A 21,602-nucleotide genomic window follows, 5' to 3' on the forward strand; every position below is an offset into this window, starting at 1 on the left:
GATGTTATCAGATGGACAAAATATAAAGTTACGTGAAAAATCAGGTATTTTAAAAATGTAAAAAAATAAAATAAAATAAAATAAAAATTGTAACATAATTGTTTTGTAACATAATTACAAAACAAATCTAAATCCAAATCCAAATTTTTAACATGAAACGTATGAAAGCAATATACATCAGGTACTGTAAATATATTAGGCCAGGGTAAGATACTTTATGTGATAATACAAGCATAAAGAGTAAAACTACTAAAAAAAAAGAAGTTATTTTTCTCCCAATACTTAAGAATTTTATGTGATAAATCAATATAAAGTAGAGCGTGATTGTAAAGTTGAGGTAAAGTGCATATTTTTCAAACACATGAACCTGTTTTGATCTAAATGTTTTCATTGAAGCTCTGGCTGTAGGCTTATGTCCATGTGTTTCACTGAATTTGTGTTGATTTAAAGACTTTTGTAAATAATTCACATGTCTATTTTTTTGTCCTCATGAGGCTAAAAACAAAGAAATCTTTTGTGACAGAAAAAAAATGGTTTTATTTGAGTTGAGAATCAATTAGGAATTAATCAAATATAAATTATATGATTGCGACCTTTGATTAGATTCACATGGAAATAAATAGCTTACATGATCATACACATATATTGGTTATTGACTTCAAAACAAAATTCAAAAACATCACTTTGTCAGTTTTCTATGAATGTCGCCAAATTAGTGACGCACAGTAGGCAGCAAGTTTTAATTTAGTCTTTATACGCATAAATACTATATTAAATCTGGGCTTTTAATTAACCGTTTCTTATATACCAATCAGCTTCAGTGATTCGTAAAAACAAGAACCGGACGGACAAATATTTGCAAATAAAATTTTTTCCATTAGTCTGACGTCAAATCAAATACAACGTTTCTGTTTTAGGTCACTTAGGATAATCAGAATTATTATTTTCTAAATGCCAGAATAATGTGTGAGAGAATTTAATCTCAGACTTACAATTCTTTAATATTTGCCTTTTACTCTGAATAACTAAAAAGACTTTGCAAAGTACAAAGATGGAGTTATTTGTTCAAAACAAATTTCTCACCTATCAGAACAGTGTTAATGAGTTAGTACGGTGGTGGAACCACATTTAATTTCCATTCACGTAGTTTTGAACTGTACAAAGTGGATAGAGTGATAAATAAAGGACTACCTCTAAACTCTTCAACTTGATCAAAATTACCACAAAAATCACAATAGATATGAACTTGTTGAACCTGATTTGTGTTATTAAACATCATTAAAGTCGTATGTTGTCATTTCAGAAAAAACCCAACAAAAAACAAAACATTACTACGGCGATCATAGCCATGAGGAGTGTCTACTTCTGGCTGGAACTGAGGAAACAGTGACGTCTTCATCTGACTTGTTGAGTAGACTAAAACTACCACACAGAAAAAAAAACTTTGGAAATATTACAACATGTACCTTTACCAGTTTATGGTATCAACCAAGACGCCAACAGAGCACCAAATTGTATTTTTTTTAAACTACTGACGTAAGACAGTAAAAAAATAGTTTTAACACCAAAGTGTTAACACAAAACGGTCAATTGTTTTTTTTTCTTTTGTAAATTACGATATGTACATATCAACAGCACAAAACGTATTTTTAATGTTACACTGTTAATAAATAGACATTGGCTTCTTGAAATTAAGTGTTAAACCCCGTTCTTTGTCCGTGGTGTGTTCTTTGGGTCCTGGATGTGTCAGACGGAGCTGGGGTCAGGGGTCACTGACCCGCTGCGGAGAAGGCAGTGACGGGGAGGCAGAGCAGGGAGCAGAACGTCGGGTGGAGGGGCTGGATTTGGCCCGGTAGTGTTTTGTAGGACCTCCAGTCTGAACTGCTGCCTGGTTTGCTGCACAGCGACACCTCACACCTAAAGACAAACAAATGTTTAAAAACGCATTTATTTTCAAGAAAGCTTGCTTTGGGCAGGGAAAAAATAAATAACACGTTCCACTTCTCTCGACCCAACGACGGACTTCGTTACCTCTTCACACTTTGGATGAACATCTTTTTGTCTTGATCCAGGCAAACGGCGAACGTGCTCCCATTCCCTTGAACAGTCACTTGCATCTTGTCCACCTTCACTTCTGATATCAAGATCTGCCCCGAACACAAGAGTCAGTCCATTTTTATTTTCATTTTTTTAAAGGAACTATCCACAAGTTTTACTGATGAATGAACGAGAATAAAAACGGAGGTGGATAAAGAAGCATGGATTTTCTCCACAGGATTACACAAAATAAAGGGATATTAAACAGAAGTGAATAAGAAAACCCACTGAAAACTCGGCTCTGTTTGTATTTTTATTGATGACATCACAAGAGGTACAAGAGCTGAACTGCACAGCTGAAACCAGTTTTGTGGCAGAGTAGTGACTTTCATACTTGCTGTTGTTTTTGCCAATTTGTGGCCTTATCAGCTTCTTTTTCATAGTTTTTCATACTTGCTGCATTTCCCCTTTTCTTCTATTTTCGTCTGTAGTTCCAGCATTTTTTGTTTTGTTGAATGAACATATTTCTGCCTCCATTTTTTTGTGATTGCGGCATTTTTCATTTTTATTATTTGCAACGTTTTTCTGTCGCATTTTGGTTTTTGTATTGGCATGTTTTGGAGTTGGCGACGCGTTGCGCTGTTTGCTCGGTCACCATAACTCAAGTTACGGTTTTGCTGCAGCTGCACAGAGCGCAAGTAAACACTTTTTAATGCAGAATTGGTTTAAAACATACAAATACGGAGGAAAAAACAAAAAACCTGCACATAAAATTACTCAAACCAACCGACTTGTTGCCTCATACCTTCTGTGATGTCATTAGAGGAAAGTGTGCATGCAGGTTTGTTCTCAGGAGGGTGGATTTTATCCCGATTAAATCATGATCTACACTAAAATAGAGAAAAGCTGACCATGACACAATGTTGTGTAGATGGTTCACTGTTCCTGATGTGAGATTGACTGGTTTTACTGAGTTGTGGCTTTAAAACAAGATTGCAAAGTAGAGAGTGTAACTATAAAACCAGCCTTCACCTGGTTGTAACCCTTTTTAGATTTGGAGCTGTGCTTCTTCACAACCTCTGTCATTGTCAGCTGCAGGCCTTCTTTAGAATCTGGATAGAGGAGAAAAAAAGCACAAACAAACAAAGAAAAAAAAATTGGAAGATGAACTTAAAGCACTTCATTTAGAAGGTGAAGCAGCAGAGATTGGGTGTGGCTGGAGCTAAAATAGGGCCATCAAGGTTGTTCATAGGCAAGCCGTTTTCCCCCCCAATTTTAAATTCTTTCTTTTATGGCCCCAATTTAGCTCCATAGGTGTGTAGACTGACCCAGCTGCTTGGAGTCTCTACATGTCTTCTGAAGGTTGATGGAGGTGCAGACCGCCTCTTTGTGGATCCAGTGGCTTCTCCCGCTGACGGCCACCTGTAAACAGGACGCAGTCGGGATTAGTTTGGGGCTGGCGGAAATAGAAACGTTTGTTTGCAAAGCAGGAAGCGAGCGTAAAGGAACAATACCTTGTTGTAGGCCACATTGAGGGTGAGGGGAACAGCCTCCCGCTCTTCATCTATTCCCAACCTTTTGCTCGCAGCGCCTTCAGAAACAATGCGACACGTATGAATCTACACAAACAGGTGTGTTTTCGTTGCTGTTGTTTATGTGTGTGTGTGTGTGTGTGTGTTGCAGAGTGTGACCAACCCATGGATTTAACAGCTCTGGCTCCAGCTGTGTGTCCGAGCTCCAAGGAATGAATGAACACTTCCTTTCTCTTCTCTCCCCCTTCCAGGGTCAGCTGTGCAGAGGAAGGAACCAGGACATTTAAGACAGTGGGGTGGGGTCGATGTGGTCGATGCGTGTTGCTGCTTGAGGTTGACCTCTGACCTCAGCCTGGTAGAGCTGCACCAGAACAGGCTGATCGGCGTGTCTGCAGTAATAGAGCACCAAGTCGGCCAGCAGGGGGAGACGGTGCTCCGTGGCGCCGGTGCCGCCAGAGATGTCGTCTTCCTTGGGAGGGGCCTGAGTCGTGGGAAATTAGGGGGAAAAGAAACAGCAGGGGATCTCTAAATTTTGCTTTTAAAAACAAATATCATAACTAAGGAGTGCCACTTTTGGACTGGTCCTGCCAGAATTGGCAATAAATACTGATATAAATAGATGACTTGATAAAGTAATTAATGTATTAAATATTGCGTCCAATAAAGACAGTTCCCATCCTTCACCATCGTCCTCACTGGTGAGATAATTGAGGCACCCCAGTTAGCTCTTCACAGTAAACTTCAATCTTACATCTTCAGTCTGCATTCAAATTAAAAAAGAACCACGATTTGCTTCTGGTGGTTCTACAAAAACACATGTTATTCATTCCAAGCCTATATTTCCTTCTGCATAACAATGATAATTCTGGAGTCATTTACCTCACTGAGAACTTCAGAGGACAAGCTCAGCAGACTGAAGACGTTGCGCTCATACCAGTGGTCCATCATACCCAACATCTGGGCTATATCTGTTGTACTGTTATCCACATCTTGGCAATTTGACTCCTGTCACAATGAAGAAAAATTAAGTAAGACGTCTGAATGATTTCTTTGAAGTAAAAGCGTCAAATCTCTTGTGGAGCAGTACCTGCCCTTCTGTAGGCATGTGTCCTGTTCCTGGACTCACAGTTTTTCTCTTGGTGGGAACAAAGAAAAACTGCAGTTTGCACGTCCTTGTGAGCTGGGGACACCTTCTCTCTTTCTGCTGCAGGTCGCTGTACGCCCGAGCGAGCCTCCCAGCCTCTCTGTCACCCCCGAACGCGACCACCTTGACAACGGTCAGTGCTTCCGCCTCATTCCCCTCGTCGCAGCTCAAAATTGGCCTCCTGCGGACGCAGATGTGCCTCTGCGGAGCGGAAGTATCTACGGGGGCCATGGACACATTGAGATGACGAATATGTCTCATGGGGGCCCCAGACTGTTTGAGCTGTGCCCCTGTCATCAGGTAGTCTTTGGTGATGTCTCCGTTGTAGCCCATGCTCTGGACGCGGCGAGATGTGCTCGGACTGTGCGGAGTCTTGAAGAGCAAGGAGAAGCGCTCCAATCCCAAGAGGGATTTGGACTTTTTCTTCGGTTTCTTTCTGACTCTCGGATGGCTGCCTTGCCCTTCCTCGGTGTCCTCGTGCGCCGTGTCCTCGCTGAAGTCGCTCTCCACTCCCGACGAAACAGACGGCACGGACCAACTGGAGGAGAGAGAGTATCCCGAGAAGGTAGAGTCCCTCGAGGAAGACGAGGTGGTGGAGATCCGATGGCTTTGAAACTGATCGTACCGTTTGATTGAGGAGTCCTGCTCGTCTTCCTCGTCGATGCTAGTGTCAAAAGTGTCATCCTCGTCGATTTTGGGGAAACATTCTGGAGGGGAGTCCAGGTCAGAGTCGACTGAAAGCAGGTCTTTTAGAACATCTGGAAGAACGAGAAGACAGGAACAAGAGTTGGGGAAACGATACTGATGCACAGCAGCTAAGGGTTGATGGAATGTGTTGAATTACCGAAGTTGTCGTCATCCCATAAGCATGTGTGGCATTTGGGGTAGGGCAGTGTTAGGCTCTCTAAAGACCCTAAAATGAGAAACCAGCCAGTCATGTAGAAGAAGGTGCTCTGATCAGATGTGTCATAAATTAAACTTTTTGGGCTCAATACAAAACATGTGGCACAAGACTGCTAATGCACATTGTTATGTAAACACCATCCCACCATGGTGGTAGAAGCAACATGATGTCTGACTGCATTTTATTCAGCAAGGGCAGGAAAGCTGGTCAGAGTTGATGGGGAGATGGAAGGAGCTAAATTCAAGGCAATACAGGAAGAAAACCTTCAACAGACTACAGAAGACCTGAAAGGGGGTTGGAGGTTCATCTTCCAGCTGGATAACAACTCTAAACTTACAGCCAGAGAAATGATGGAATGCTTTAGATCCAAAACTTAGTCAGCCCAGTCAGTCCTATTGAGCAACTGTGGCAAGACGTCATAACCACAGGTACTTTCCAACCAATCTGATGGAGTTTGAGCTATTTCTCAACAAACAATGGAAAGCCCAGACATATTAGTCTATAGATGAGTAAAGGTGGTGCAGACAAATCACAGAAGGCTTACTGTTCTGTCTCAGGGAGCCTGAATGCATATACATATGGAGAAAACATTTCACAAACCTATGCACTGCTTTGTCTTGGGCAGCTATGCAAAACCCCAATAAAATACTTTGAAACTTGAGGATGCATCTTAACTAAATTTGGAAAAGGAGAATAGTTTTGGAAGGCACTGTATATGGGGCTTGTCTTTGTGCCTCACCAGTCTCTGAGCAACCATCACCAGAAGGGACAGAGAGACTTTCTCTGAGCTTCTCCAAGCTTCGGAGTAGTCCCTCCCTGGCAGCCATGTGATCCGCCACAGAGGTCGCCGCCTCCATGCTGCCGGTTATCGTCTCATAAATCTGCTCCAGCTCATACAGCTCTTTCTCCTGAGGTTAAATCAAGAAGGACATTCTTTAAAAAAGACAAGGACAAAGTGGTACGACAACTAAAATGTCATCCGTGTTTTTGGGTGTTTACCTGCAGGGCTGTGTGGAGAACCCGCAGGTCCAGTCTGGTACCAAAAGTAGCCTGAAAGCTATGCAGGATAAGAGTTGTTATGGTGTTCCTGCTGGAGTAATGCATAGTGCTGAGCTGCTCAGAGGTCAGCTGGACCTCCTGGGGGGCGTCAGCATCTGGACTCACCAACAGGACCACTCTGATACAGACATTTATAGATATTTAAGATGTATCCAATAACTGTATTTTCGTTTTCGTTACCGTGAAGCTGAACTATGTACTTACAAGGTTTTAGAGCATTTAATGTCAAAGGAAATAGCCTGCTCTGTCCTTACTAGTCGCTGAAATGAAATACCTGCAATAAAAAGGCAATAAAGTGTGAACAGGATCCGATAGCTCTGTAAATGTTTTAATAGTTCAGACTCCACAACTAAAAGCTTCTCAAAGCAAAATGCTAGAAACATCCACAAGAAAGCAGTGAGGTTAATCAATTATTCCCTTTGTTTTATGGTGCAAGCAACATTTTGCATCAATATTCTGTTTGTTTTTTTTTGTCAAAATTTCTGCAAATAAGTTGGAGTTGCGTGCCACAGAAAAAATATAGAAAAATCTGCATATAGATGGGGGATCAACTGTACTTTTAAACGAATGAGTTTGGTCCACATGGTCAAAAGATTTGGATACCACTGTATTAGGAACACAGGAACCTTTTTTTGTTGTTTTGTTTTGACTAGGATAACTTTTGTCATTTCATAAATTACTGAAACCATCATCTGAAAACTGAATTTTGTTATACAAAATACAGCCCCTGTTACCTTAAGGACCTCCCGATGAAAATGTGCTTATTTTGGCTAACTGGGAGACACTTACGTTACTATTGGTAAAAACCTGCAGTTTGTAACTTTTATAAAATATATTTTTTATACATATGAGTTGAAACTGCCAGTCCTGACAGTGTAGTTTGAGACACAATCTGTGAAAAAGTCAAGCTCCTCTGCCTTCTCCAGGTGCTAACTGGAAGCAACCAATCAGAGCCCAGAGGCTTTTGGCATTGTCAAGACTTGCTCTCTGCTACTATACAGCTTCTCCCAGTCAACAAAGCATGTCGTGAATGCTGAAGTTAGTGTAGCCGATGATGACGGTGGATAAACAGTTTTCCTGTAATGGTGAGCTGTTTCTCCGCCATTAGTACATTTAGCAGCGTGTTCACAAGTGTAATTGACAGCACTAAGACCCTCCTTCTGGCTCTGATTGGTTGTTTTTAGGCAGGAGCGGTAGATTTCTTGAGAAGGCAAAAGTAGGTCAGGGAGGAGGTGGAGTAAATCGATCTTTTCACAGATTTTCTGTCTCACATTATACTGTCATGACATGGTGATAGTTTTGATTAATTAATTATATATATATATATATATATATATATATATATATATAAACATATATTCTTGTAAAAGTTACCTTCTGCAGTTTTAATATGAACTGTCCTGGCAAAAAAATAAAAATGTGAAAAGGTGAAACGAAACGAAATTTTTTGAAGATTCAAATACGTTTTCTAAGCATTTTTACATAAACGTTTGTTCCACCTGGTGCTCGAATCTCCTGCTCGATGACGACGAGCAAACGTTTGCTGGCGGAGCTGCAAGGCTCGGGCCAGGCCAGGAACCGGTGGAACAACAGGTAGGCCTCCTGGAGGACACCGCATCCTGCGCCTAAGTATGGGCTCTATAAAAGAGAAAGGGAGAAAAAAAATGCTGACAGAATGCATAACAAAACTGGGGGAAAAAAGGAACAGAGCGCACTTGTTCCTTAATTTTCTCAACACACACAAAACTCACTTTGAGAAGAGCAGCAGAGAAGAGGAGAGTCAGGGGAACCACCAGTTCATACTGGCACTCCTCCAGAACCTGCGGAACAATTCAAAATATGAACTGAAACAGATTTCAGACGTGGATGCGGGTTGCGCTTTTTTTTTTTTTTTTTTTTTAACTCGCCTCCTTTGTTTTTTGCAGTATTTTCTGCAAAAGGATGAGGAAGTTGTGGGGATGCCTCTTCACAAGTTCCTCCAAACACCAGCGGCTTATGCACAGTCCAGCTTATTCGAAAGACAAAAGCAGACACAACCTGTGAGCCGAGGCGCGGTTCTCTTTTGTTTGTTCGTGGGGGTTCACTCTGATGTAAATCCGCTAACAGGTTGTTCCGACGATTCATACACACAAAGAAGTGGTGAATGCCACCCATATCATCCACACCCCGGTTTCTCTTCTCTGTGACTTTATGAATGAAACTAGATTATTTCAAAACTGGTGTGGGATGATTCCGCGCGCGCGTCACCACTTTCATTTCCCACTTTCTCTAACCAGACGTCTTCATGCAGTTAGCTTTAGCTAGCTAGTCGTCTCATAATTTATATGTGTATATTTTTTTCCATCCTACAGACGTTCGTTTCATAACATTAACACTGAAAGCAAATATTTTTCGTATCTTACCATTCCAGAGCTTCTTATCGGGAGAGTCGACTCCCAGGTGACAGAGGCAGCGCTCGAGACTATGCTGGATGCGGTCCTCCGTGCACGAGCTCTGCTCCATCGTCTGCAAGACCATCCCAACATCCACAGATGTAAGAAGAAGAAGAAAAAAAGACAAACAAAGAGGAAGTCCTTTCCGTTTGCCTCTGTTCCTGGTGAACCGAAAAGGTCCCGTCAGTCGACCCAACTTCCTGTTGCTGACGGTGTCAGTAAATAATAATCATTGTTTGCTCCATCCCAGCGACAAAAACAGACCGAGCTTGACATGAAAGGTTCGCTCACGCAGAAAACAAGTGCTCGGACGCAGATGTCAGCACTGAAACCAGCCTGACACTTCCCATTAGTGAGTCACAGACCATCAGAGTGGACCGGAGATGAGCTGGTGGAAAACGGACGCCACAGCTTCTACTTTTTCTGCTTAAAATTAGTCGTCCACATCCGATTTTTTTTTATGACTCAGACCTGGGATGGAAACCTTGCAGGTCTACTTCCTTTCAGATCCTCCACGAAACGTTTTCCCATCAGGCTACACTTAAAAGCTCAAAAATCAATAAAAAAAGTAACCAAGCTGTAAATCTTCAGGAACATATTTGACTCAGTAACTCGAAGGTTGTGGTTTAAGTATACCAGTTCGGTACTGACAAAGTTATTGCTGCTTTAAATAGCCAGGGCTGGGCCTACTGTACTCAAAAAAAAAAAAACTGACCAGATGTCAACAAGAAAGAATATTCGGCCTGCAGGACTATAAATCTGTGGATGACTTAAAGAAGTAATTTGACATGATTGGGGATAAAAATTCATAGTCAAGTAGAGTTTGGGGGTGAAATCCAGCCTTTTCTGGTTATGAAGAGAAATATTTTCTATTAAAAAGTGACGTTGTGCTTTTTGGGATTAGCTTCCCCAACTCTACTGATGCCACCACTTGATTTTTATGACTGGTCCAGTTAAAGAAGACAAACATTTCAGTTGGTTTCTATGAAATCAATTTAAAATGATTTTAGTCCAATTTCTTCCCTCGGATCATCAGACAAGATGTTTTCAGTGGTTCTACTGACAATGGAAATTTGGAACTTGATGGAGTTTCCCTTCACCGTGAATGTAGACTTGTCTTATGCTAATTTTGTATTCGTATTTATAGGTTGTTTGCTTAATTTTTATCATTCATTCCCTGACCCGTTTGTACGTCACAGTGAGTGTTCTTCTACAGGACTTTAATCAGCTTTGTTGTTGAGCTTAAAGTGCTTTGTGAGTGGAACCAGAAGGGTATTTACACAACAATTTAAATAAAATATGATCCAGCTGTAAGAAACAAACAAACAAAAAATATAGCTTACCGAGTATAGTTTTTATGAGTGCTGCCTTAAAGCAACAGGATATGACTTATTTTTAAGAAATAGGTTTTTTTTGCATATTTGATAAAACTGAGATGTCGTGACAGTATGGTATGAGATAAATGTTAGTTCCTCTGCTTTTTCCCAGTGCTTCCAGTGCTAACCAGAAACAACCAATCAGAGTCAGGAAGTGGGTCTTAGCGCCGTCAATCATACTAAGGCTAGTTAGCATAGCCACCGATGACGGTGGATTGACAGTTGTCCTGGAACGGTAAGTCGTTTCTCCGCCATTAGCACATGTTCAGCACATTCACGAGGATGATTGACAGCGCTGAGACACTCTCCCAGACTCTGATTGGTTGTTTCTGGTCTGGAGCGGTGCACTTCTTCAGAAGGCAGTAGTAGTTCAGGGAGGAGGTGCAGACTGATCTTTTCACAGATCATCTGTCTCATATTATACTGTCACAACAAAGACAGTCTTAACAAATAACATATTTTTGTAAAAGCTGCATTCTGTAGCTTTAATAACATCTTTTTTGTACCTTGGGGTACACTTTACCTTCCTTTTGACCGCAAATGATCCTACTCAGTCATTTCTTGAATGACTGTATTGTTTTGTTCTTAGACTATTTTCTGTTGTCATATTTTTACCTCGTGTGAATCTACACGCTCTGACTTGCTTGTTGTTACTTTCACACCTGAATTTCTGCACTAGGTTTTTCTATTCTATTTTAGCCTTCTCGCTCACCTTCTTTCTTCTCCTAGTACAGTGCATTTTTGCATCACTCGCTGCCGCTTTAACAGTCGACTTGATGTTGTCTCTTGTGCGTTTTCTCTCCACAGAAGCTGCATCTGGCCTGGCGATCTGTTTGACTGTTCTGCCTTCCTGGAAGAGGTGCTGACACAAAGCTACCAACCACTAAACGTTGCCTTTTCACTGCTTGAAACTTTTTTTTACTTCTCTACAATAGAGAAAGTACTCTTACATCAGTTTCTCCGTTTCTTTTTTGTGCCCCTCTCCTCTTGTCTTCTCAAACCACTAGTTAGTTGTGGCAGATGGCCGCAAGCCTTCAGCAGTTTGACATCAAGGTACAGAGTGACTTTTAAATATATTTTCCACTCTCAACTTCTCCTTCCTCAAAAGTGCCTGAAATGTCCCACTTCGACAAAGTCAGATGGTGAATTGTCCACGGAGGAAGCAGGTGGCGATCTGTTTGTAAGTAAGTCAGGCAGCATTGTCCGGCACTTCTGTGTAAAACCTGACCTGTCACGAAGCGAAAACGCCAACTGAGGCCTCATGTCGTCAGGTTTGAAGACTCACCGAGTCTTTAGGCTGCTTAATTGAGCCTAAAAGGATCAAAATTCATGCGCGCACAAATGTGTGACGTCCTGATCAAACTGGCACAGACTTAATAGGAAGGGGAACAGGAAACATGTAGAGCTTGAAAAACAGTGTGCAGTTGTTGTGTAAGCTTTATGAAATAGGCTCGCTTCTCCTGTAGAGAGGCTGTGTAGTAAAAACTAAAATATATATATATATATATGTATATATATGTATAAATATATCAGAAATGCAACTTCAAACACCTAAATAAGACAGAGTATAACACAAATAGTATCTTTTTTTTTTCCCTCCAAAGGAAATTAAATTATTTGAGAAAAACAAAACTTACCAATAATTATGGCCGTCCTGGATCATCCTTTATCAACTACAGCTGAGAGGCGCCGGCAGGGGGAAATACCAGCGCCACATCCTCCTGTTGGTGCATTTTTTTTTTTTACGGACCCTTTAACTGCACACTCAAGATGGCAAGTGCAGCAAAACAGGAACTGTCTGAGTCTTTTTGCTGAAGTGGTTTTACATTATGCACAGCTGCTGCTGGAGGCGGGGCCTTCTGTCTGACAGCGAGCGGTCATCTAAGCCAATCAGGATCAGGTACAGCCCTGACCCCCTGCTAGCTTCTGCTCATGTTCAGACAAAGGGGAAAGAAAGTTCACCTCACTTCTGGTCTAAGGTTTTAGTGTAGATCTCAAATGTACCAAGAAACACACAACAGCGTTGAGGTTTAGGAATAGACAAATCAGATGACAATGGAAAAGCAGCGCGTGACAAAATGAGGCAGGCTTTGCCGGTTCGACTGGATTTCAGAGGATTTGGGGGACTAAACCCTCAAAAACTGTGTCTTGGCACCACAAGGCTCCTGTTTTGGGCCCACTTTTGTAGCCTCATGGACAGATTATTAATAGATTTTATAATGTCATCACTTCTATGCAGATGACACTCAGCTTTTTGTTTTATCCTTCTAAAATTGGGACCTCTTCAAAATATCTGACTTGCTTAAGCAACAACAACAAAAAAGCTACCGTCTGAGCGATTCTTCAGAAATGTTTATGACTGTTGTCATGAATGTCATTCGGTAAATAGTGACGCTTTTAACGCAGATGTGCCCTGAAAGTGCATTAAAAGCTCCTTAAAAGTGCCAACTTCGCATTATTCAGTAAATAATGAAACTTTTAATACAAAGTTTCATTAAAGCTTGTATTAAAAGTCGATCCAAAGTGTCAACTTTGTATTAAGAATGTCATTTATCGAATGACACTTCATGACAACAGTCATAAACACTCATAAAGTCTCCTTCGTGTTCATACCAGGTGTCATGTCATGTCAGTCTCCCCTTCAAATAAAGCGTTACCAATGCTACAAACTGGTTAACATTTGTTCCTTCAACTGACCTTTGAGAAGATTGAGATCAGAACAGGCAACAGACTGGACATTTCAGCCAAACACCCGAAATTTAGGTTTTATTTTTGAATAACCAGTGTCCTATAGGAAGATGCCCTCAGCAGTTTTCCAAGTTAAAAAGACGTTTTGTCAAAACAGGTACCCGTTATTTTTTTTTCTCACCTAGACCATTGTAGAGCACTTTCCATGGAAAGAGATGACAAATAACCTTTGAAACAATATTTCCTTTTTGTTTTCTAGAACAAATAGTTCTAATACATTTTGAATTTTTTTAATTCAACCATTCTACAACAGGAAATAATTATGCATTACTGGAAGTTACCCATCTTCCCCAGAGTGTCCGTAACAGGAAAGACGGTGCGTTGCTAAGAGGTCTTGTGTAAGTTCATGACATCAAAATTAAAAAAAGAAGGAAAAAACTATTCCTTTTAGTAAAACATGATATCAGGACTTAAGTTTGCAGAAGTTGCGACTGAGTGAACGACAAGACGTCAACAAAAACAGCAACTTTTATCAACTGACCATTTTAAATCATCGCTGATGAAGGTTGTTCCACTGGCTGCACTTTGGTTTCCACACACATCAACTGGGAAATACCAAATCATTTTTGTTAAAAAGAGCCATGAACTGAAAGTACTTTCTTTCACCATCAGTCAGTTCCTTTTGATTTTTAAGTGACATATTTCTGTTTTTAAGCTTTTCAGTGAAATTTCAGGTGTAGTTTTTCTTTTGTTTATTTCTTTTTCAGTGCTCATTTATGCATTTTATCTTGGTTTTCCTGCAAGCTTAAATATCATGTTTGCATTAAAAGAAGTTTATAAATGTCATCATTATTTCCAGAAAGCATTATATATCAATATCCTTTTCAAGAGTAGTTTCAGCTCAATGACGCCTAGTGATTGGGCCCCGGACAACGTCTTGAAGTGTATTTTTACACCAACATAAAAAACTAGATTTCATACATCATGCAAGGGCGCCACCTACCTGTGAGCAATAGTTAGCGTGCTAAAGGACTAGTTTCTTAAAAATGAGTCACGATCGACCCCAAAATTTTATTTGAAAAAACATGTTGTCCCAGAAGCATACAATTAAAGTTAAATATATTTTATAATAAATATTGTTACCCCACACACACTGGAGGATATGAAAATGGAAACACAAGTTCCTGATTTTATGTGTGAGCAGAAAATCTGGATCAATAATTAAAAAAAAAATAAAAAATAAAAAAAAAATCAATTCCAGTTTTTTTTTTCCTTTTTACTTAAAATGTTGTCAGGTTGGTTTTTAGATGAAATGCTGATGTAGTTGAGTGTATCTAAAATGAGCAGTACTTCTTTTAGCTGCTCTCAGTTGCTATTTTTGTCCTGCTATGACAACTGTAACATGCTAAAAATTGCTTCAGGCTTTTTGATTATTTATAAAAAATTCTCACATATTGCTAAAATATGAAAGCTAAAATGTTTTTAGAATCTCATAAAAATGTAATTTGTTATATTTTGAAGTGTTTAAGTAACATTCAACACGTTTGTTTTCTAAATCTTACCACAAAAACAACATGTGTCAGTGAGAATAATATGATTTGGTTAAATTCAGGACATGTATGGCACCAATTAAGAACAAATATAGTCTAAAGGCACTTTACAAAAACAAAGAAGAAAACATTTTTCATTTAATCCAATAATAATAGAGACAAATTGAAAGTTACTTACATAGATTCCAATTGTATGTTATGAGACAAAACATACAAAAAAATCTAATTCCTTCGTCTCCTCCCAGTGCTCCCAGTTCTAACTAGGAACAACCAATCAGAGCCAGGAGGCGGGCCTCATCGTTGTCAATCATCCCTGTCTCTCCATTACCTAGCAAATCCTGTTGTGAATGCTAAAGCTAGTTAGCATGGCCACCGATGGCGGCGGATAAACGGGTTTTCTGTAACGGTAAATTGTTTCTCCTCAATTATCATATTTAGCTGGAAGCATTGGAGATTGGTTGACAGATGTAAGCCCCTCCTCCTCCTGGTTCTGATTGGTTGTTGTTGGTCCGGAGTCAGGTATTTTTTCAGACAGTAGAGCTAATTGAGGGAGGATATGGAGGAGATCGGTACTTGTAGTCTGTCCGTCTCATTTGTTTCTCTCCATAAAAGTTATATATTGCTATTTTAAAGGCAAAAAACTTGTATTAACTGTACAAATTAATATCATAAGACTTCCAATTATGAAACGTTTTACATTGGAAAAATATATTTTTTAGCAGTTTAACAGCTTGAGCTAGCTTAAAACAATGTTAATGCTAACACCCTGCTAGAAAAGAAACAGCATGTTGATGAAGCTGTGGTTGCCAATGTTCTCAGATGTGGTTGTCTTTTACTTTTTTTCTTTTTTTTTTTTTTTTCTTTTTTTTAGCTGTGGTTTCAGAGTAAAGCGTTGCATGCCACTTTGTTAGATCTGATATAAAGTTTATTTCATTAATGTTTTCCGATTAACCGATGAGCAAAATTATCTTCACGATTAGTAAGAATTCAATTAAATAAGCTGACAACATAAATTCAGCACAGAAATACTGACATTTTATTCAAGTCGATTAAAGTCGACTTGAATAAAATGGGCCACAGCCATTGTTAGATTCAGATCTAACAGTTTTTGTTAGCAGCAGTGCAGCGAAAAGAAATTAGACTTAACCACACAGAACTGAGAAAACAGAAAACATATCGATAATGGAGGAGCAGGAAACTAGCACCGCTGCTACAAAATGAAAGTTCTGCATGGTTGCAGCTCTAATCTAACATCAGTGCGGCCAAAGAAGAGTTACATTTAAACATTTTCTGCAAGCATGGAAACCGCCTGACACAACATTTTAAGCGTTCGCTTGTATTCTACTCGTACATCTAAAATAAATAAATAAAAATTAGAAAATTGAGTAAAAGGGTAATATTTCTTACCTGCCATCTTATTAAGTAAAACTCATCACACAGAGAGTGACATGTTCTAAGCTTTTGTTTTTTTGTAATTTTGATGGTTATGGCTTACAGAGAGTGAAAACCAAAAATTTCAGTGTCTCAGTGAATTAGACTGTTGTTCAAAAGGTAATGAATGGAAACGCATAATATCCCAACCTAATCAGCTGATTAACTCAAAACACCTGCAAAGGTTTTCTGAGCCTTTGAACTATCTCTCACTCTGGGTCAGTCGGCTACACAACCAGAACAGTAAGCCACAAAAAGATCATTGCTAAAGAAGCTTGGATACACAGAGTTCTATATCCAAGCATATTAAAGTGACAATTTTATTACATAAAATTGTCTTTTTTGAGCTTTACATCGTCTTCAATGCTTCAATGACCATAGTGTTCCTGTTCTTGATTGGCCAGCAAACTCCCCTGGCTAGAGAATCTATGGAGTATCGTCAAGAGGACGATGAAAGACACCAGACCCAACAAGGCAGATGACCTGAAGGCAGCTGTCAAAGCAACTTGGTCTTCCATTGCACCTGCACAATCCCACAGGTTGATCGCCTCAAGGCCACAGCATAATTCATACAAAAGGAGCCCCAACCAAATACTGAGCACATAGAAATTCATGAACTTTTCACAATCCTGACATTTTTGCTAAAAACATTCTTTTTAATTTGGTCTGACGTGATATTCTAATTTTCTGGGGCGTTGAATTTTGGGGTTTCTTGTCGCACACTCCATAATAATTAAATTTGAACAAAATAAAAGATTGGAATATTTTATTTCCACGTGTCACAAAGCTCTATAAAATGAATGTTTCCTGAGATGACTGGGAAAGAATATTGCACTTTTATGCAACGTTCAAATATGTTTTATATATTATTATATTGTTGTGAATACTGTCACTTTCCTAAAATAATGACATAAGTCTCTTATTTTTTGCAAAAAAAAAAAAAAAAAAAAAAACTTTCTGGGGGATAAAAAAAAGACTTAACCCTTGTGCGTGCGAGGACTGAGGCAAACGTAGAGGTCTATGGAAAATAATACAGGTTTTACGTGTGTGGGGTCAGTTGGACCCCATTTCGACATACTTATTTTGAGGAATTGATGATACATGAAAGACACAATATCCACGTAGTTCCGATATTTTACCAGAAGATGGCGCCGTTTCCTTTTACACAAGCAGAGATCCGTTTCCAGCGTTCAGACGCTGGTGGACTCCTCTTTTCTCCCCCCTCCCATCAGAATAGAGAGGGAATGGGACAGACAGTGATAGAGGTGGGCAGAGGTGTGACAGAGTGGACCGACTGAGGCAGAGGCAGGCAGCCAGTTGGGCATTTGCCATTTATTTTCTCTCTTCTTCTATTTTTTCTCTCTCTTATTTCCAGAAAGGAGGGAGAGTCTATTGCACCTTTTTGTTTCGTGCGTAAACTGGATAAAGGCTGTTTTTTTTCTTTTCCTCCTCCAAATTCTGTGGGGGGACCTCCAACTCTTTCAGCCTGAGCTGTCCATTTGAGAGGTGGTGGTCTGGGTGGAGTTTTTCTTTCCCCTTGTAAGGTTATTTCTCAAAAAAACATTCAGCAACCTTTCCATCCAATCGTCCTGATTCATTTTCTCTCAGTGTTTTGCCGCAGGTGCTGTTGGGGGTGATAACCGTGCCTTCCCGTGTGTTTGCAGCGCATCGGCCCCCCGCGGCGCTCAGATTAAGTCCCACCATGAGACGGCTTTTGGAGACGTGGGTCGCCGTGCTGACAGCTTGCGCGCTGGCCGGACGCGCCTCCGCGGGATACGGGCTGAGCATGTTCGCCGCGCAGTCCTCCCCGCCGGACCCGTGCTACGACGAGAACGGGAACCCGCGGAGGTGCATCCCCGACTTCGTCAACTCCGCTTTCGGGAAGGACGTGCGCGTGTCCAGCACCTGCGGCGCGCCGGCGGCCCGCTACTGCGTGGTGACCGAGAAGGGCGAGGAGCGCACGCGGGACTGCCACACGTGCGACGCCGCGGACCCCAAGAAGTCCCACCCGCCCGCCTACCTGACGGACCTCAACAACCCGCACAACCTTACCTGCTGGCAGTCGGAGAACTACGCGCAGTACCCGCAGAACGTCACCCTCACGCTGTCGCTTGGGAAAAAGTTCGAGGTCACCTACGTGAGCCTGCAGTTCTGCTCGCCCAGACCCGAGTCCATGGCGATCTACAAGTCAATGGACTACGGCAAGTCGTGGGTTCCGTTCCAGTTTTACTCCACGCAGTGCAAGAAGATGTACAACCGGCAGAACAAGGCGACGATCACCAAGCAGAACGAGCAAGAGGCGATCTGCACGGACTCCCACACCGACATGCACCCGCTGACCGGCGGCCTGATCGCCTTCAGCACCCTGGACGGACGGCCGTCGGCGCACGACTTCGACAACTCGCCGGTGCTGCAGGACTGGGTGACGGCCACCGACATCAAGGTGATCTTCAGCCGCCTGCACACGTTCGGCGACGAGAACGAGGACGACTCGGAGCTGGCGCGCGACTCCTACTTCTACGCCGTGTCGGACCTGCAGGTCGGCGGACGGTGCAAGTGCAACGGGCACGCGTCGAAGTGCGTCAAAGACCGCGAGGGGAACCTGGTGTGCGAGTGCAAGCACAATACGGCGGGGCCGGAGTGCGACAGGTGCAAGCCGTTCCACTACGACCGGCCGTGGCAGCGCGCCACGGCCCGGGAGGCCAACGAGTGCGTCGGTAAGTCAAAGCCTCTCTTTTTTTTTAATTCTGACTGGAATTTACACCGATAAAAAAAATTTACATTATTCGAATTTAAGCAATTAAACAATTGGACACAATTAATTTTGGTTGATAAGAATCACTGTTTCTGAGTAGAAACTGTGTCCGTATCCAAAGAAAAAGTTTCTTTAAAAATCGTTTTCGTGAACAAATGTGTTTAAATTTGAGTTATTTTTTTTTTTACGACAATTTTCCTCAAATTAAATAATTCAATTCTGACAACATTGACGTAAACTTTGAGGGAGTATATGCGGACTTATATTTAATTTAAGTACATTTACCCTCGGATGAGAGTATTTATCGGGACATTTCCTAATTTAAAATCACCTTTGATAACCTATTACATGTTGCTGTCAGTTTCTCTGTTTTTTTTTCTCCCCCTACTGCTGCTGTCATGATTACGCACAAGTTTAATGGATGCAGAGAATCCGCTCTGTCACAACATGAAATCTCTGCTGCGTCCTTATGGGCTGGAAAATCACGATTGACAGCATCTTTATTGTTCCGTTCATTAAGCCCTCCGGTTTCATCGACCGTTGTTAAAAAAAGAAAAGTTTTTTTTTATTGTTAATTGATATTTTCTTGCTGATAAATCTGAACGATGTCTGAGTCAGGCGCGTTGCTAAACCTGAAGCCATTCCTGGGCAAAATATCAGAATATGAATGAAATCCAAGGCCATCCCGCCCCCCAGTATTTATATTTGCATATTTTTCGCCATCTTGCCTGAGATTTGTTATCAAAGTGAACAAAACCCTGCTTTCTTGCTGAATTAGTGACTTCAATTCTTTTCCAGTCATAAATGTTCTTTTTTTTAATAAAAAAAAAATAGACGAATGTATTGCTATCCTATATCTCTTTAGTTTGATAGTGTATATTCAACATTTCTCAAATTTTATTGTACCTTTTAATGCCGTCTTATCTTCAGCACAGTGCATAAAACAGGAAAGGCTGTGCATGGAAACAGATTTCCGTAGGGGTCATCCAAATCTAACACCCTGCACTTAAAAGATGGTGTACTCTTCTTTCTTTTTTTTTACCATGACTGTGATTGTTTGAAACTTTTTTTTTCATAACCACAAACTCAACTTTAAAATAGCAGCAACTAATATTTATTTATGCTGAATAATTCCAAAGATTTAAGACAGGAAAAGTGGAGGAGTTTCCTGAGAAAACGGGGAAAAAGGAAGGATGAAACCATGCAGTTAAAAGCCAAATTAGTGAAACCTGTTTAGGTTTCGTTTTAGTCAAGTTTTTTGGCTCACGGCTTCCTATATGACAATTAAAAGATACTTCAATGAATATGCTAAATATCAACCAGTTTTAAAAATGTATGTTAACAATACGCCGGTCATGATATAAAATTTTGCTGGAGGATAAATCGTCCTACATGTTATTTCAATAAATGATATTGTTGTTTTGAGACCATTTTCAAGTAATGGCATAATAGTGCAAGGACACATTGTCAACGATCAGTAAGTTTTAAATTCTACTGAACATTTGACTCTGAAACTGGAAGACATTTTCAATATCAAAAATAAATAAACTAAACAACAGAAGCAACAAATAAAATCGATTATGAATTGCTCTTCAGAAAAAGGGACTAGTTGAGACCGAAGCACCAGACTGACGACTTTTATCATCCACTTAGAAAAAGAGACAGAAAAGAGAAAAACGATAAATTGTACAAATGGAAATTATTTAGCTTGATTTAATTTATCACGCAGTGAATTGATTTATTACTTATTGTGACAGGTGTAGATATCAGTTACATTTCAACAAAATACTAAGATCAGACACAATCGGCGAAGACGGCTCCAATGTTTGGAAGCTTTGCTTGCTATCAAGTTTAACTTTAGCATTACCGCTAATGCTTTCGGTTAGCTTAAAGGCAAACATTTCCCCACTAAAAGCCAGTTGTCATTGTGTACAGTGGGATATTTAAGTGTTACCATTATGTTAATATGCTGTGGTCTTTAAATGGTAGTGAGACAAATAAAAAAAACAATTCCTCTTTACTGAGACAAGCAATGAAAATAGGCGAGTTTTGTTCATCGAACGCTCAAGTACCTTATATCCAGTGAATCAATGTTTTAAAAATAAATTCACGCTTGTTGAAAAGAACTGTGTAAAGCCACTTCATCCTGAAAGAGTACATATTTCCAACAGTGAAAACCCAATCGCCAACAATCGAGCTGAACGATTCAGCCGGAAGCACAGGGCCGGACGAGTTTTCAGCGAAGCGGGCTTGTCCAAACGCGCACCAGCCGACATTTCCTACTTTAATGGGAAGGAAACGTCGCAGCTGCAGAGATGAACTGCTGGGGCGGGATGTGTTTCCATAAGCAGGTGCTGTTACAGATCGCAGGGCCGATTAGGGCGGTTTTATTGACATTTCTGGCACGTAGAGCACAAACTGCCACTTTAGAGGTGGCAAACTATTCACAGAGGGGAAACAAAGCGTGAGGTAATCTGAATCCGAGTGTTATTTCGCCGTGATGCCTGTTTCCAGCGGAGCAGCAGGGGCTTACATCAACGGCCCGGGCCTCTGTGAGCCACCGTGGGGCGAGCCGGGGGAGAAGCAACCAGCCCCTGCCACTGCCATGGTTTGCTCAACCAAACGGAACAAGTGAACAAGTTGTTCCCTTTTTGGCCTCCGACTTTCGCCCGCATGCGAGCGCATTTCAGAAAA

The 21,602-nt window shown here is 40.8% G+C and overlaps 2 protein-coding genes across 11 annotated transcripts in view; one reads left to right on the top strand and one right to left on the bottom strand.

The window, feature by feature from the left end:
- Window positions 1-960: 960 nt before the first annotated feature.
- Window positions 961-16,334, bottom strand: LOC103468393 (phosphoinositide 3-kinase regulatory subunit 5-like). 8 transcript variants are annotated; one of them, XM_017306046.2, is made up of 20 exons: window positions 16,130-16,334; window positions 13,714-13,777; window positions 12,122-12,477; window positions 9,079-9,269; window positions 8,584-8,684; window positions 8,428-8,496; window positions 8,176-8,314; window positions 6,881-6,950; window positions 6,617-6,794; window positions 6,357-6,525; window positions 5,558-5,626; window positions 4,657-5,471; window positions 4,449-4,574; window positions 3,916-4,050; window positions 3,733-3,826; window positions 3,552-3,628; window positions 3,366-3,459; window positions 3,070-3,149; window positions 2,032-2,147; window positions 961-1,917 (listed from the first exon to the last, which is right to left on the bottom strand). In XM_017306046.2, exons 3-20 carry the CDS (start codon window positions 12,145-12,147, stop codon window positions 1,770-1,772), a joined length of 2,697 nt encoding a protein of 898 aa, XP_017161535.1. In that variant the 5' UTR covers window positions 12,148-12,477; window positions 13,714-13,777; window positions 16,130-16,334; the 3' UTR covers window positions 961-1,769. The 8 variants fall into 8 exon arrangements, with proteins under 8 accessions (XP_017161535.1, XP_081465828.1, XP_081465827.1 ...); XM_081609702.1 differs by lacking the exon at window positions 13,714-13,777 and having other exon boundaries at window positions 4,657-5,251; window positions 5,339-5,471; window positions 16,130-16,332; XM_081609701.1 differs by lacking the exon at window positions 13,714-13,777 and having other exon boundaries at window positions 12,122-12,205.
- Window positions 16,335-17,409: 1,075 nt separating this feature from the next.
- The window catches only part of ntn1b (netrin 1b), a 62,658-nt gene continuing 58,465 nt past the window's right edge, over window positions 17,410-21,602 (top strand). Inside the window, exons 1-2 of one of the 3 annotated variants that reach the window (XM_008415454.3) lie at window positions 17,410-17,692; window positions 17,762-18,870. In XM_008415454.3, the coding sequence (XP_008413676.1) occupies window positions 17,856-18,870 (1,015 nt within the window). In that variant the 5' untranslated portion in view covers window positions 17,410-17,692; window positions 17,762-17,855. The remainder of the gene's footprint in view (window positions 17,693-17,761; window positions 18,871-21,602) is intronic. The other 2 variants (XM_008415453.3, XM_008415455.3) reach the window with 2 other exon arrangements.

The sequence above is a fragment of the Poecilia reticulata genome, chromosome 8 (genome assembly GCF_904066995.2).
Source record: "Poecilia reticulata chromosome 8, P_reticulata-male-v2, whole genome shotgun sequence".
Taxonomy (NCBI): Eukaryota; Metazoa; Chordata; class Actinopteri; order Cyprinodontiformes; family Poeciliidae; genus Poecilia; species Poecilia reticulata.

Bases quoted from the DNA above. Each gene is read 5' to 3' on its own strand.
- LOC103468393 (XM_081609701.1), bottom strand. From the start codon at position 12,147: ATGATCCAGGACGGCCATAATTATTG. The intron at 6,526-6,616 runs GTAAACACCCAA...ATTTAACCTCAG, and splicing joins TTCTCCACACAGCCCTGCAG to GAGAAAGAGCTGTATGAGCT. The intron at 3,150-3,365 runs GTCAGTCTACAC...TCCTCTATCCAG, and splicing joins TAGAGACTCCAAGCAGCTGG to ATTCTAAAGAAGGCCTGCAG.